The sequence below is a fragment of the Oryctolagus cuniculus genome, chromosome 18 (assembly GCF_964237555.1).
Source record: "Oryctolagus cuniculus chromosome 18, mOryCun1.1, whole genome shotgun sequence".
NCBI lineage: Eukaryota > Metazoa > Chordata > Mammalia > Lagomorpha > Leporidae > Oryctolagus > Oryctolagus cuniculus.
In genome coordinates, this window is record NC_091449.1 from 23916991 (window position 1) to 23930772 (window position 13782).

At 44.1% G+C, this 13782-nt stretch overlaps 1 protein-coding gene across 6 annotated transcripts in view; it reads right to left on the reverse strand.

Moving 5' to 3' along the window:
- DPY19L3 (dpy-19 like C-mannosyltransferase 3) overlaps nt 1-13782 on the reverse strand; it is a 91958-nt gene that overhangs the window by 60624 nt on the left and 17552 nt on the right. For 5 of the 6 annotated variants that reach the window (XM_008274580.4, XM_070061984.1, XM_017350639.3 and 2 more), the window contains exon 4: nt 3722-3812. The exons of the other annotated variant lie outside the window; for it this stretch is intronic. In XM_008274580.4, coding sequence (XP_008272802.1) covers nt 3722-3812 — 91 coding nt within the window. The remainder of the gene's footprint in view (nt 1-3721; nt 3813-13782) is intronic. 6 annotated transcript variants of the gene reach the window in all.

Below are 13782 nucleotides of genomic sequence, written 5' to 3' on the forward strand. Positions count from 1 at the left end.
TATAAGTATAAAACAAGGTAAATAAAAAATTTTACAACACAATGCCTGAAAACCAAAAGCAGGATAAAGAAGTAAACCTACTGAGTGATGGCTCAGTCTCAGAGAAAGAATGCTTTCCAGTGACCTGAAAACCCAGGGAAGTGACCATGTGTGGCCCCAGATGAGCTAAGGAGAAAAGAGTTGCAGAGACAGCTTCTCGGGTAGTTAACACTGCAAGCAGCAATGCTATTACTGTTACTTTGAAAGCATTACAGATATAAAATAGCATAGAAATAACACTAATATTATTAAGAATCAGTTTTCAACTTTAAAAAAAATACAAATTTAAAACCAAAAAAGTAAAAAGTAAAATCCATGTTACCTCAACTTGGAAGTGAAATTGGTTATGTGCATACTTTCTTTTGAGGAGGAGCACAGCTCCAAGTTCTACTTGGAAACAATGTCCCTGCTGCCCAAATGCACTAGAGCTCCTTGGAGAAAGGGTGGATTCTAGGAAATACACCATTGGCCTGAAAGATCTTTGTCCAAAAAGGAACGGGGTCTTCAGAGGCCACCAGGGTCAGGTCAAAAAGTCAGTAGTCAGAAGGGCACCCCTCAGGGCAAAACATCAACTCCTGAAACACACTGATGTGTTCACAGAACAATCTGCTGGCAGCTGGAGTTGTGGCATAACGGGTTAAAGCTGCTACCTGCAATGCCAGCACCCTATATGGGTGCCAATTCGAGTCCCGGCTGCTCCACTTCCGATCCAGCTCTCAGCTAATGCACCTGGGAAAGCAGTGGAAGATGGCCCAAGTCCTTGGGCTCCTTTACCTGCAGGGGAGACCTGGATGGAGCTCCTGGCTCCTGGCTTCAGACAGGTCCAGCCCTGACATTGCTGCCATGGAGGGAGTGAAGCAGAGGATGGAAGAGTTATCTATTGCTCTGTCTCTCCTTCTGTAATACTTTCAAATAAATAAATCTTAAAAAAAGAAAAATATTTTGTCTTGGATTTAGTCCAAAATACAGGTTTTGGGCAGGGGAAGGAGAACACAAGACTGGTCAGGAGTTCGTAACTGTTCTGGCTGTGTAACGGGCATGTGGAAACACACTCTCCACCTTTTTATGTGCTTCAGTCTTCCAAAAAAACACTTAATGAACGACAAATGAATCCCAGTAAGTAGACCACTGCGTCCACAGTGACCCTCACAGCAGTCGTCCAGCCATTTCTTGACCTCAGGACTACTGACTGACACTGGGGTGGACCTGTGTGTTGGAGGACATCGGGTAGCAACGCTGGCTTCCACCCACTGGATTCCAGTAGGACCCCCAGCCTGGAGGTGTGATAGTCCACAATGTCTCCAGACATTCCAAATGTCCCCTTGGGGCACAGTCCCCATCCCAGTCCTCCCTCCACCATTACCCGTGAGAATCACTGTCTTAGAGAATGCTAGAGAAGCAACGTGAGAACTGGCAAACAGCATCAACTCTCAGTATTCAGAGTGGTGATGTTCTACACAGTCACAGTAGAAAGGGAATTAGCGAATACTATTAGGAATTAAAGGGTTAGGTCCCTGCGACCTTATGGTAATGGATTTTGGTCAAGTGACCTACACGCATCCTTGTTTAATGTGGGATTCTGTTTAAAGACAGTTTCTTTAATATTTACTGATTTGTTAACATTTAACTAACTAATGGTCAACAGCACCATGGCTCATGCTTGAATGGCGCTTATCTAACACATATTTCCTCTGTAATGCATTGCACAGCCTTCTTGCACTTAGGAGCATGAGACAGCACTTTCCACACGCTTGCGGGCCATTTTCAACTGCAAGACCACCAACAAACAGCAGAAAAAGGTGGAAACGTGGCAGTAAGTAAGACTGCAGAAAGGGCACTGGAGTATGAGGACAGAAACAGGCAGAGTGACACCTTGTTCAGTCTCTGCTGGGAGCAAGCACGTGGATGACTGGAACTTTCCACAGCTTGGGACGTATCCATGAATGACTGTGAAAGCATCATGAATGCTGATTTGGGGGAGGGGGGGGTGGCCAGAGATTCATTTTTGTGAGTACATGATTATGCAAATACAGAACACGTGAACAGCGATGACTGACTGTTTGGGTCGGGGTGGGATCAAGCATTATTCTGCCTTTTTTGTAGAAATGGTACCTCAGGGCGACCTCACAATTGATGAGGAAAGGCTTTCTATATCACAGAGCTCCAGCCAGTAAACACAGGAACAGTGATGCAATTAGAATGTCACAGTGCACAGTGGCAATCATCAACGGCTGCTAAAAACACGAAGTTATAGGACAGTGGGCTAATTATCCTCATCGTGGATGAATCAAGCTATCAACTCGAGATCCCAATAATTTTTCTGGAAAAATAACCAAAACTTCATGTCTCATACTTTGGTAAAATGAGAAGTACAAAACATCACCTGGAAAGAATTCTTTCCAAAAACATTCTAATTGAATCCAAGTAAAGCCTAGACAAGGGCAATTCTGTCACATGGGCCCACTCAGTCACGTCAAAGGCACAGTAAGTAGAAGAGATCCTTTTGGAGCTTCCATTAGCAGGGACTGATGGTGGAGAGCGTGGGCTCGAAACCACTTAGGAAAAGTGAAAATGCAGGGAAGTGGCCATTGCAAAGGAAAGGAATGACTGGGGGCCACCAGAGACAAGAAGAACAGCTACAATTTGCATTACCAAACCTATCTCCTGTTTTTTGACAATCAATACTCATTTCACTGGTAAAACTTTTTCTAAAATAATCATGAAGGGTTTGCATTTGGTACTGGGGTTAAAGATGGCATTTGGAATGCCTGTTACCCCTAGTTCAAGTCCTGGCTACTATGCTTCCGATCCAGTTTCCTGCTAATGTGCACTGCGGGCGGCAGCAGGAGATGATGGAGTTCAAGCACTTGGGTTCCTGCCAGCCATGAGGGAGACCTGGATGGCGTTTTGAGCTCCTGGCTTTGCCCTTGTCCAGCCCTCGAGGGGCATTTGGGGAGTAAACTGGCAGAGGGAAGACTTATCTTTCAAATAAAGTGAAAACAAAAAAATAAAATAAAAGGATTATGACAAAAATCAGCAACAAAATCAAGAAAGTACAAAGAGACTACTTTTAGAACAGAGAGGGGCTGGAAAGCAAGAAGGGGAGTTATATAAAATATGTATAAAAATTATGTAACTTCTTACAGAGCATATTTTTCAGGAAATTATTAGATGTTAACAAGAAAGAACTATTCACGCTCCTCAAAGCATTTAAACTGTTTTAGTGCAAAGAATGTTTTGGCTAAAAAGAAACTTTTTTTTTTAACATTTATGTATGTATTTATTTGAAAGGTAGAGTTAGGGATAGACACAGAGATCCTGCATCTGCTGATTCAGTCCCCAAATGGCAGCAACAGCCAAGGCTGGGCCAGGTTGAAGCCAGGAGCCAGGAGCTCCATCTGGGTCTCCCATGCAGTTGGCAGGGGCCTAAGCACTTGGGCCATTTTCTGTGAGTTTCCCAGGCACCTTAGAAGGGAGCTGGATTGGAAGTGGAGCCACCAGGACTCGAACTAGCAGCCATATGGGATGCCCATGTTGCAGGCCACGGTTTAACCCACTATGCCACAATGTTGGCCCAAGACGTGGGCCTCCTAACGCTAGCCTAAAGGCCTGCTCCCATTTTGACTAAAACATTGAAATGAACGCAGCAGACCCCAAATGAAACTACTTGGCTTGTGATTACCTTGTACAAGGGTTGGCGCCTGTAGCATTTGCTTGTAGTAGGAGTAATACAGTCCACATTCCGTCCTGAATGAGATTTCTCGCTCCACTTCCTGAAACAAAGTTAGATCTACTGGTTTTGCTTAAATATATATTGTCACTGTAGAAACAGGACATGAATTGTAACTTAGGAGAGAAAAAAACTCCGAAAATACAGTCTCAAGAAAGTTTGCACACACGGACAGGAGAAGGCTGGCAATTGCTGGAGCTGGGGGCTTATCCCACACTTCTGTCCACCCTGGATGCTGGACCTTATCCATAACAAACCTCCGTAACCAATAGAGACAGCTGGTTCCATTTAAACTGTCATTTCCCAGTTAATGTTTTCCTTTTCTATCAGGACATATTAAAACTAAATTTCAAAAATTAACAAAAAAAAAAGTCACCATTCTAATATAATATCAGTGAAAAACAAAACAAGGGCATTATAAAAAGAAAAGAAAATCTCCCAATGAAGAGGACTATAATCACACTAAATACCTATCTAGCACTAATTATTTAAGATCAAGGACTTTCTTTTTAACCTAAAAATGTAAGGTATTCTTCGTCAAATACAGCACACCCTTTACATACGAATTTTATTCTGACAACTGTAATCCTGGAATGAAGCTTGTGCAGGCAAATAGATACGTGAAATATTGAAACTGCTTTTAGGCAAGTGCTCAATCTTAGAAAATCTGAAACTGTAAAGTAATAGCATTAGTCAATTTAGCGGCAAGATGCTCTTACCAAATTTAAAATTTAAATCATTAACGCAAAATATGGAGGCAATGGGGAATGAGGATGAGGAAGCCTTTCTGGAAAAATCCTAGTAATACTCAGATTGTGTATTTCATGTATGTGTCAAAGTAACAACGAGTGGAAAGTTACAATCCACATCATCACAGATTCTTTTACCCCCCATGTTCAAAAAGCCAGGTCCTAGAGTGTGCCACACGTCTAAAGTGTAACACTCTCTCCACATCCCACAGACCCAGCTGGACTGAGGAACCCAGAATTCTGCACTTCCTGCCCAGGAACCACTCCACACACCTCCAGCTGTTCTTCAAATAGTAATAAACATTTCATTAGAAGAACTCCTTGTGCTATTTATCTTCAGACCTGGAAGTTATTTACGCTATTTCCTCTATCCTTGAAATATTTCTCTGATCCTTTAGAAAAAAAAGTATTATAAATCAGTTCATGGATAAAGCATTGATGAAATACTATCTTAATTACCAAAGAGTGTAAACTATCCAATTACTGACTCCAAAAACCAAACTGTTATATCATTGTTTACTAAGTCTTTTTTTTCAAAAACAACAACAACAACAACAAAAAACCAGAAAGTGGGTAGCCAGTCTGCCTATATACTGAACTTCCTTTCACAGCAAACAAATTTCTCAGGTGAAAATAAAGCACGGAGGAAAGGTCCATCAGGTACGAAAATGTAATTTCACATGGGCCGGCACCGTGGCTCACTTGGTAAATCCTCCGCCTGCGGCGCCAGCATCCCATATGAGCGCCGGGTTCTAGTCCCGGTTGCTCCTCTTCCAGTCCAGCTCTCTGCTGTGGCCCAGGAGGGCAGTGGAGGATGGCCCAAGTGCTTGGGCCCCTGTACATGCATGGGAGACCATGAGGAAGCACCTGGCTCCTGATTGGCACAGCACTGGCCGTGGTGGCCATTTGGGGAGTGAACCAAGTAAAGGAAGACCTTTCTCTCTCTCTCTCTCACTCACTGTCTATAACTCTACCTGTCAAATAAAAAAAAAAAAATGTAATTTCACTAGCCCCACCTCAGGGGTGGGGAACCTTTTTTCTGTCAATGGCAATTTGGATATTTATAACATCATTTGCAGGCCATACCAAATTATTGACTTAAAAATCAGCCTGCTGTAGATTTACTGAGTTTCAGTAAATTTCAGGGTCAGACCAGCTGAAGGCCCACGGGTCTGACATTCCCTACTCCTGCTTTCTATGATGGGCAATATGTAACAATACAGTTTATTTATTTATTTATTTAAAAGGCAGAATTAGAGAGAGAGGGAAGGAAGAGAGAGAGAGAGAGAGAGAATCTTCCATCTGCTGGTTTACTCCCCAAATGGCCGCAACAGCTAGGGCTGGGCCAGTCCAAAGCCCAAAACCCAGGGCTTCTTCTAGGTCTCTCATGTGGGTGCAGAGGGCCAAGCACTTGGGCCACCATCTGCTGCCTTCCCAGGCACATTCTCAGGGAGCTGGATCAGAAGCCTTGAACTGGGGCCCATATGGGATGCTAATTAACCTATGACACAGCACTGGCCCCTAGAATACAGCTGTTTAAGCTTTCTTAGCTGCTACTGAGTTGTGCTGTCTTTCATAGCAGTACAAGCAACACTTTTTAGTAGTTATGTCAACCCACTCATCTTTAATCTGAGAAACTGGTATCATTTGTTTCTACAATGTTGAAACTCCTGGGGCTGGCATTGTGGCACAGTGGGTTAAGCTGCTGCCTGTGATGCCAGTACCACTGAGTGTCAGTGTGAGTCCTGGCAGCTCCACTTGCGATCCAGCTTCCTGCTAATGTACTTGGGGAAGGCAGCAGCAGGTGGCCCCAGTATTGCCACCCTTGTGGGAGGCCTGGACAGAGCTCCTGGCTCCTGGGTTTGGCCTGTTCCAGTCCTGGCCATAGCAGCCATTTGGGGAGTGAACCAGCAGACTGGAGATCTCTCTTTTCCCTTTTCTGTAACTCTGACTTTCAAATTAATTAATTAATTAAAAAAAAAAAAACAATGTTCAAACTCCTAATTGGTTAGACAAGCACAGAGGCTATGAATTGATGTTAACTGAACAAATACTGGCTTTTGTCCATGCAAATAAGAAAGGAAAACATTAAGTTTAATTACATTCCTTTTCTCCTCTCCAGCTGTCCTAAAGTGTTCCAAGTAGTAACCATTACTTTCAGTGTAAGATCCTAACGGCAAACCAACCTCCCCAAATCAGACTGCAGAGCTAAATCAGTAATCCGCATCCATGGGCTTCATTTCCTATACGGCTCCAAGAATGAAAGAATGGCCTTGTAACCACAGAAAGAAACAAATGTTGCTCAAAGCATTCAAAGTGAAAAGCTTTTGTGCTCCGCCCCTCTCTTTAAAATACCCCAAACAGTAAAGAACAGAGGGGGACCTAATTAGTAAAAATGCGTTCAAACGTGATTAATCGGTAATCTTGGCACCAGCTGTATAGAACCAAATGCTATACTTTATTAGACAGACACTTGCAAGTTTTACATCTGCTTCATGCTAAGAGAACATCTGCTTTATTCATTCAAACACTTTTCCAGTTTTACAGCAATTTATACTTTGCCTGGTGGATCACGCCAGTGAAAATGTACACCAACAGAAGTCACCCTCTAAAGAATGCAAAACGAACAAATACTCCATGTTCTAATTTGCATAGATTCCACAGGGAAAGCAATGTTTGTGGAGGGAATGAAAACATCTTTTGCGAAGATAATGACAGGAAGAAGTGGGAAGACAAAAAGAACTGCACTTTCTAAAAGAACTGTGCAGCTCAAACTAAGTCGTTTCTCGAGTAATTTAATAGGAGAAAGCAGCGAGGAAAATAAAATGACGGTTCTCAGTGAATGATCTGTATGCCCCACAGGCCTTGAGGCAAGTTGCTAGCAATGCACAAAAGGTTAAAGACCCCTTTTAGACAAATGACACCAGATTTGGAAAGAGAACAGATCAAATTAGTTTTTAAGCCTCGTGTACATAAATTTTGCTTGTATAAACTGCCCCCTCCCCCCAGAATAATTAGAATGTGGGTAGTAGGGGAGAAGCCATTGACAGATTAACTTTATGAACGTAATCTGTTTCAGAATTAGGTTAACAAATCATCTCACCAAGAAACAAGCTCGCGATAGGACAGCTGTTCTTAAAAATTCTGCACTGGGAACCATGCCCTCCGCAAACACATTTATGGCACATACATGGTTTATTGTCTGGTTAAATTCATGTCCATCTGTTACAATGGAATGGTTCTTGCCCTCGAGTTGACGAGAGCTGAGGCACGTGAGAGCTGCCAAGCGGTGCCTGTGAGGCAGTCAGACCGCTGCTGAGGTGACAGTGTGCCCACGGGGCCACACTGAGAGACGGGTGTGCCCAGCGCCACAGACTAACCCTCTTTATTCTAAGGACTCTTTGCTTTGCACAAGGACTCAATGGGAAGATATGCCAAGTTCTGCAATATCAGATAAATGACAAAGCAACAGTAAAAAATGTTAGCAGAAGGGGGAAAAAAAAGACTGAAAGATGCATGGCCCAAGTGTGTTCAACCAAATGAGAATTATCATTTCCCATCACTGATTTGCTGGGGAAACACGAAAGTCTCAGCATTCCGTCCTTGATCAATGCAGTTAATGTTTTGATGAGAAAGAACACATTGTAAGTAAAGGAAAAAGGCTATCAAGGAAACAGTGGGAAGAAGGAGCAGCCCTGTGCCTCCACTGTTCAATCAGCTTCCCCGCCAGATCCCGTGCTCCTACCTGGCCTTTTTCCCCTCCAACCCATCATTCTCTTCATTCATTCATTCAACAGTCATTCAATCATGCTTTTTGTTTTCTTACAAGCCTAGTGTCAGGAATAAATGAATGGATGGATGAATAAATTAGTACTGCTTCCCCAATTCTTTATTTGAGGGACAAAGACAGTGAGCCCCCAGTTTGCTGGTTCTCTCCCCAAATACCTGCAAAGTTTAGGGTGGGACTGGGCTGGGGTCAAAGTCAGAGGCCTGGAATGCAATCGGGTCTCCCATGTGCCTGGCAGGAATCCAAGTGCTTAACTCATCACAGCTTGCACTGGTGAGCAGCTGGAGTCTGGAGCCAGAGTTGGGATGTAAACCCAGGCACCCTGACGTGGGATACAGTAGTTTTTTTTTTGTTTGTTTGTTTGTTTGTTTTTTTTTACAGGCAGAGTGGACAGTGAGAGAGAGAGAGAAAAGTCCTCCTTTTCCGTTGGTTCACCCCCCAATGGCCGCTATCTTAACCACTAGGCCAAACACCTGCCATGACAAGCATATTTTCCGGAGGGAGATCAGCAGAGAATAAAACAGACAAAAAATGTCTGGATTTGTGAAGTTTATAATCTAGAGTAGAGGAGAGAAGAACACACAGAATCTGGGGAGCAGGTGTCATGATGCAGTGGGTTAAGCCGCCACGTGGGACTCCTGCACCCACACTGGAGTGCCTGATTCCAGCCCGGGTACTCCGTGCTTCTGATCCAGGTTCCTGCTAATGCAGCTGGGAGGCAGTGGATGATGACTCAAACACTTAGGTTCCTGCCACGCTGTTTGGAAATGTGGGTTCAGTCCCTGGCTCCTAGCTCCAGTCTAACCTCAACTTGGCTGTTGTGAGTCTTTGGGAGAGCGAACTAGTGGATGAAAGATATTTATCACTCTTTTAAGTAAATAAATAAATCTTTTTTAAAAAATATTTTTTAAACATTAAAAAAATTATTTGAAAGGCAGGATTATAGAGAGAGGGGAAGACAGAGAGAGAGAGAGAGAGAGACCGACCCTTCTTCCATCCACTGGTTCACTCCCCAGATGGCCCGGGCTGGACCAGGCTGAAGCCAGGAACCAGGAGCTTCTTCTTGGTCTCTACATGGGTGGCAGGGCCCTAAACACTTGGGCCATCTTCTGCTGCTTTTCCCAGGCCATTAGCAGGGAGCTGAATTAGAAGTGGAGCAGCTGGGCCATTTGGGATGCCAGGTTGCACGTGGAGGCTTAACCTCTGTGCCACAATGCCAGCTCCTAAGTAAATCTTTAAAAGAATCAGTAAATTGCACAATGCAAGAATATAAATGCTATGCAAAATGTCAACCCGGGAAGGGAGAGAAGGGGAGGGGTGTGAGGGGTGTGATTTTAAAGGTAGGCAGGTAGGGCTTCACTGGCACAGTGCCACCTGGACAGAAACCTAAAGAGGTGAGGCTCTGAGCCAGCAGGTACTGAGGGAAGAGCCTATCTGTCACAGGCACCCTGAGGGACAGTGGCCTGGGTGGCAGGGAGCAAAGGAGGGCAGCGAATAAGGTCAGGAGGGTAATGGGCAGGAAGAGTTGGAGAGGTAGCGGGGCTGGGACGCTGGGGCTTGGAGGTGCGAGTGTGGGTCCGGGGCGGGGGGAGGAGGTGAGGAGTTTGGTTCAGGATATGCTCAGTTTGGGTGAGGAGGGCTTTGACTGGGAGTATGTGCTGGTTTATATTTTTAGAGCTGCTGAGTTCAGACTGGACAAGGAGGTGAAGGCAAGGCAGGGAAATCAGAGAGGGAGCTGCGTCGTGACCCAGCTGGATGCCAAGGCAGAGGCTGCAGGAGACCTGATCCTGGAGGCCATGAGAGCACAGCAGACTGGCTCTGCTTAGAGAGCTAACGTGAGATGTGCACCGCTGAAGGACCTGAAGGACGAGGTTGCAATCTGTAGAGCTGGAAAAGACTGGGGAGAAGTGCCCAACAACTGGCCAGATGTTTGGTTCTGGACTGGTTAAGCCTGAAGCACCTACTGGACATCCACACGAAGATGGCCTGCAGGGGATGGCTGTGCGGAGGGGAGCCATCGACAGACAGGTGACAGCCAGAGCTGCAGACAAGACAGCAACAGTGGACAACAACTCAAGGGCCAAGTCCCAGGTTCCCTGCCTGTCAGAGGTCAGGAGGCTGAGCAGACTGCAAGGGCGTCACGTATCTGCTGACGATGCCTGGGTAAATCCAGAACGGCGCCAGCAGGCCACGAAAACTGTGCTAATGAGTCAAGGAAAATGAGGCACAACGACCACTCAGCGGAGTGTCTTGGAGGTCACTGGCGATTTCCACGGGAACATTTTTAAAGCAGCATCAGGGTAAAAGCCCAACTGGTATGGGTTCAAGTGAGAAAACAGGAAGAAAGAACAGGCTGCCCAACTTCTGAGGGGCAGTTTTGGTGTTATAAGTGAGCAGAAAAATGGGACAGAAGTTCAAGGTCAGAGAAGGCTTCTCCCACAGGATGCAAGAGCGAGAGAGACAGAATCGACTGATCGACTGTCCGAACAGCGTGTGTCAGCAGAAGGGAGGGGGATGGGTCTCCTACACCAGGGCGAGAAAAGCCAGTACAAATGGGCAGAGATCCAGACAGATGCAGCCAGCTTGCTTCTACCTAGCGCTATCAGGAGCAGTATCATGAGCTGAGGATAAAGACGTGGGAAGAAGGTGCAGCGAAGGGCTGAGGGAAGAAAAGGTTATCAGGAGAGCCCGGAAAGCTGGGCATAAGCGGATAAGGCAGCGTCACAGGAATGCCAGGCAACTCTAAAAGGCCTATCTGAGTTCCTCCTTCTCTGGTAGTTCCAATTTGACAAATTTTAAAGTAAAATATTTTGGTTTCTGGGTATTTAATTTCATACCCTGCTCACTTCTGCATTTTCTTGCCTGTGAGATACTTTTTTCCAGCTCATTCTCCCGGAATTTCCAGGTATACAGTCACATCATCTGCAAATAATGATTTTATCTCCTTCTTCCCCATGTTTGTGCTTTCTTACTTTGATTACTTTGGGTGACTGGCACTTCCTAAGCAATGTTAAGTAACAGCAGTGACAAGAAAGAGCTCTGGCGTGGAGATACACTTCTAATGGGGCGCTGTCCAATTCATTAGCCTCTAACCGGATATGCCTACTTAAGTGTGATGGAAATAGAAAAGCCAGTTCCTGGATTCCTGGACACACTTGGCTAGCAGCTATAGCACTCGACAGCACAGCACTGATGAAGACCTTCCCATGGTCACAGAGAGTTCTTTTGGAGAACTGTTTCTCTGCTGGGCAAGGTCTTACTTAGCACTGAGTCTGCGATGTGTGCAAGCTGTATTAAACAACAACAAAGCATTAATTCTTTTTTAACAGCTTAAGACTGAATTCACAAACCATACAACTCACCTATTTAAAGTGTACGGCTCAACAGCTTTTACTACTGCATGTATCGCATGTATCTTCCAATCAATCTTACAACATCTGCATTTCCCAAAAAGAAACCCGCACCACTGAACTGTCGTTCTGTCAACGGTCACGCCCGCCAAGCCCTAGACAAACTTCTGACTCTCCAGCTCGACCTGCTCTGGACATCTCATGTACATGAGATCATGTAATAGGCAGCCCTTCCTGCCTGGCTTCTTTCATTTGGCATATTTTCGAAATTCACCTGTGTTGTGGCACATACTGGCAATCAATTTCAAAACTGTCAAATAACCTATTGTATGGAATAAGCTACTTTTATCTATTCATTCATCAGCTGGACTCTTGGGTTGTTTGTACTTTTTGACTAGCACAACCATGCTGCTAGGAACCAGCGTGTACAACCTTAGGGTGGACATGTTTTCATCTTCCCTGGGATACAGTTGGCAGCAGAACAGCTAAGATTATACAGAAACCCTGTGTTTAACTTGAGGAATGGCTAGACTACTTTCCACAGCAGCTGCATCATTTAAAATTCCCACCACCCACATGGAGCGATTCTAATTTCTCCAAACTTTTATCTACATTTGTTACCTTTTTAAAAAATATACATATATTTATTTACCTACTGAAAGTTACAGAGAGAGAGAGAGAGATTGATCCTCCATCTGCTGGTTCACTCCACAGATGGCTTTAACGGCCAGGACTGGGCCAGACCAAAGCCAGAAGCTTCTTCCAGGTCTCCCAAGTGGGTGGCAGGGACTAAGTTTTATGCTTCCTTTTTTTTTTTTTTTTTTTTTTTAAAGATTTATTTGAAAGTCAGAGTTACACAGAGAGAGCAGAGGCAGAGAAGGAGAGGCAGAGAGAGGTCTTCCATTCAATGGTTCACTCCCCAGATGGCTGCAACGGCCAGAGCTGTGCTGATCCGAAGCTAGGAGCCAGGAGCTTCTTCTGGGTCTCCCATGTGGGTGCAGGGGCCCAAGGACTTGGGTCATCCTCTACTGTTTTCCTAGACCATAGCAGAGAGCTAGACATCCAGTGTTTCAGGCCAGGGCATTAACCCGCTGTGCCACAGCGCCGGCCCCAATGCTGCTTTTGTTAAATCTGATTCCTAAGTATTTTATTCTTTTTATTGGTACTGTACATGAAACTATTCTCTTAATTTCATTTTTGACTTGTTCATTGCCATTACATGTAATTAACTTTTAAATATTGATTTTGTATCCTGCACTTTGCTGAATTAGTTTATTAGCTTTGCTAGTTTTTTAGTGGGCTGTATAAATAAGATTATGCCATATATATAGTTTTACTTCTTCCTTTTCAGTTTGCAGGACTTCCATTTTTATTTTCTTGCCTAAATTCTCTGACTAGACTGTCCAGTAAAAATGCTAAGCACAGGTGGCAAAAGTAGACATCCTTGTCTTGTTCCCAATCTTAGGGGAAAGCTTCCAGTCTTCATCATGTATTTTGTATTAGCTGTTGTTAGCAAATGCCCTCTGTGAGGCTCAAGTTCACTTCTGTCCTAGGTGGTTGAGTGTTTTTACACTTTTTACAATACAACAACCCCCATGTTGAAATCTATCAAATGCTTTCGTCATTTGAGAAAAAAGGATGGGTTTTGTCCTTCATCTTATTGACATGGTAGGTTCATCGGCTCTGTTCATGTTTCAAGTTGTACATGCTATGAGGAAATGTCTGATTTTTTTTTTTTCACATGTTTTCTGCATCTTTTGCAGTACTGACAACAACAAACAAATATACCAACAGATCTCTCAATAATATCTTTGGTATTCCTGGCATAAAAATGATTTGTTCCTAGTGTGTGACACATTTAATGTGCTATTTTCTTTCCTAGTGTTAGGACTTTCATTTCACTGTACTATATAAGTAGGACTAGTCACTGAGTTTCATTTTCCAACATTACCTGGGTTGCAAACAGTTCATCCTCATTGTTCACTGATTCCTTACTTGTAATTTTTTCTTCTCTATTTGTAATGACTTCAATCAGTACTTGCAGCACTTCTGCAGTCATTTCAGACAGGGTTGGGGAATATCTGGATATTTTTATATATATATAACATATATAATATTTATATATAT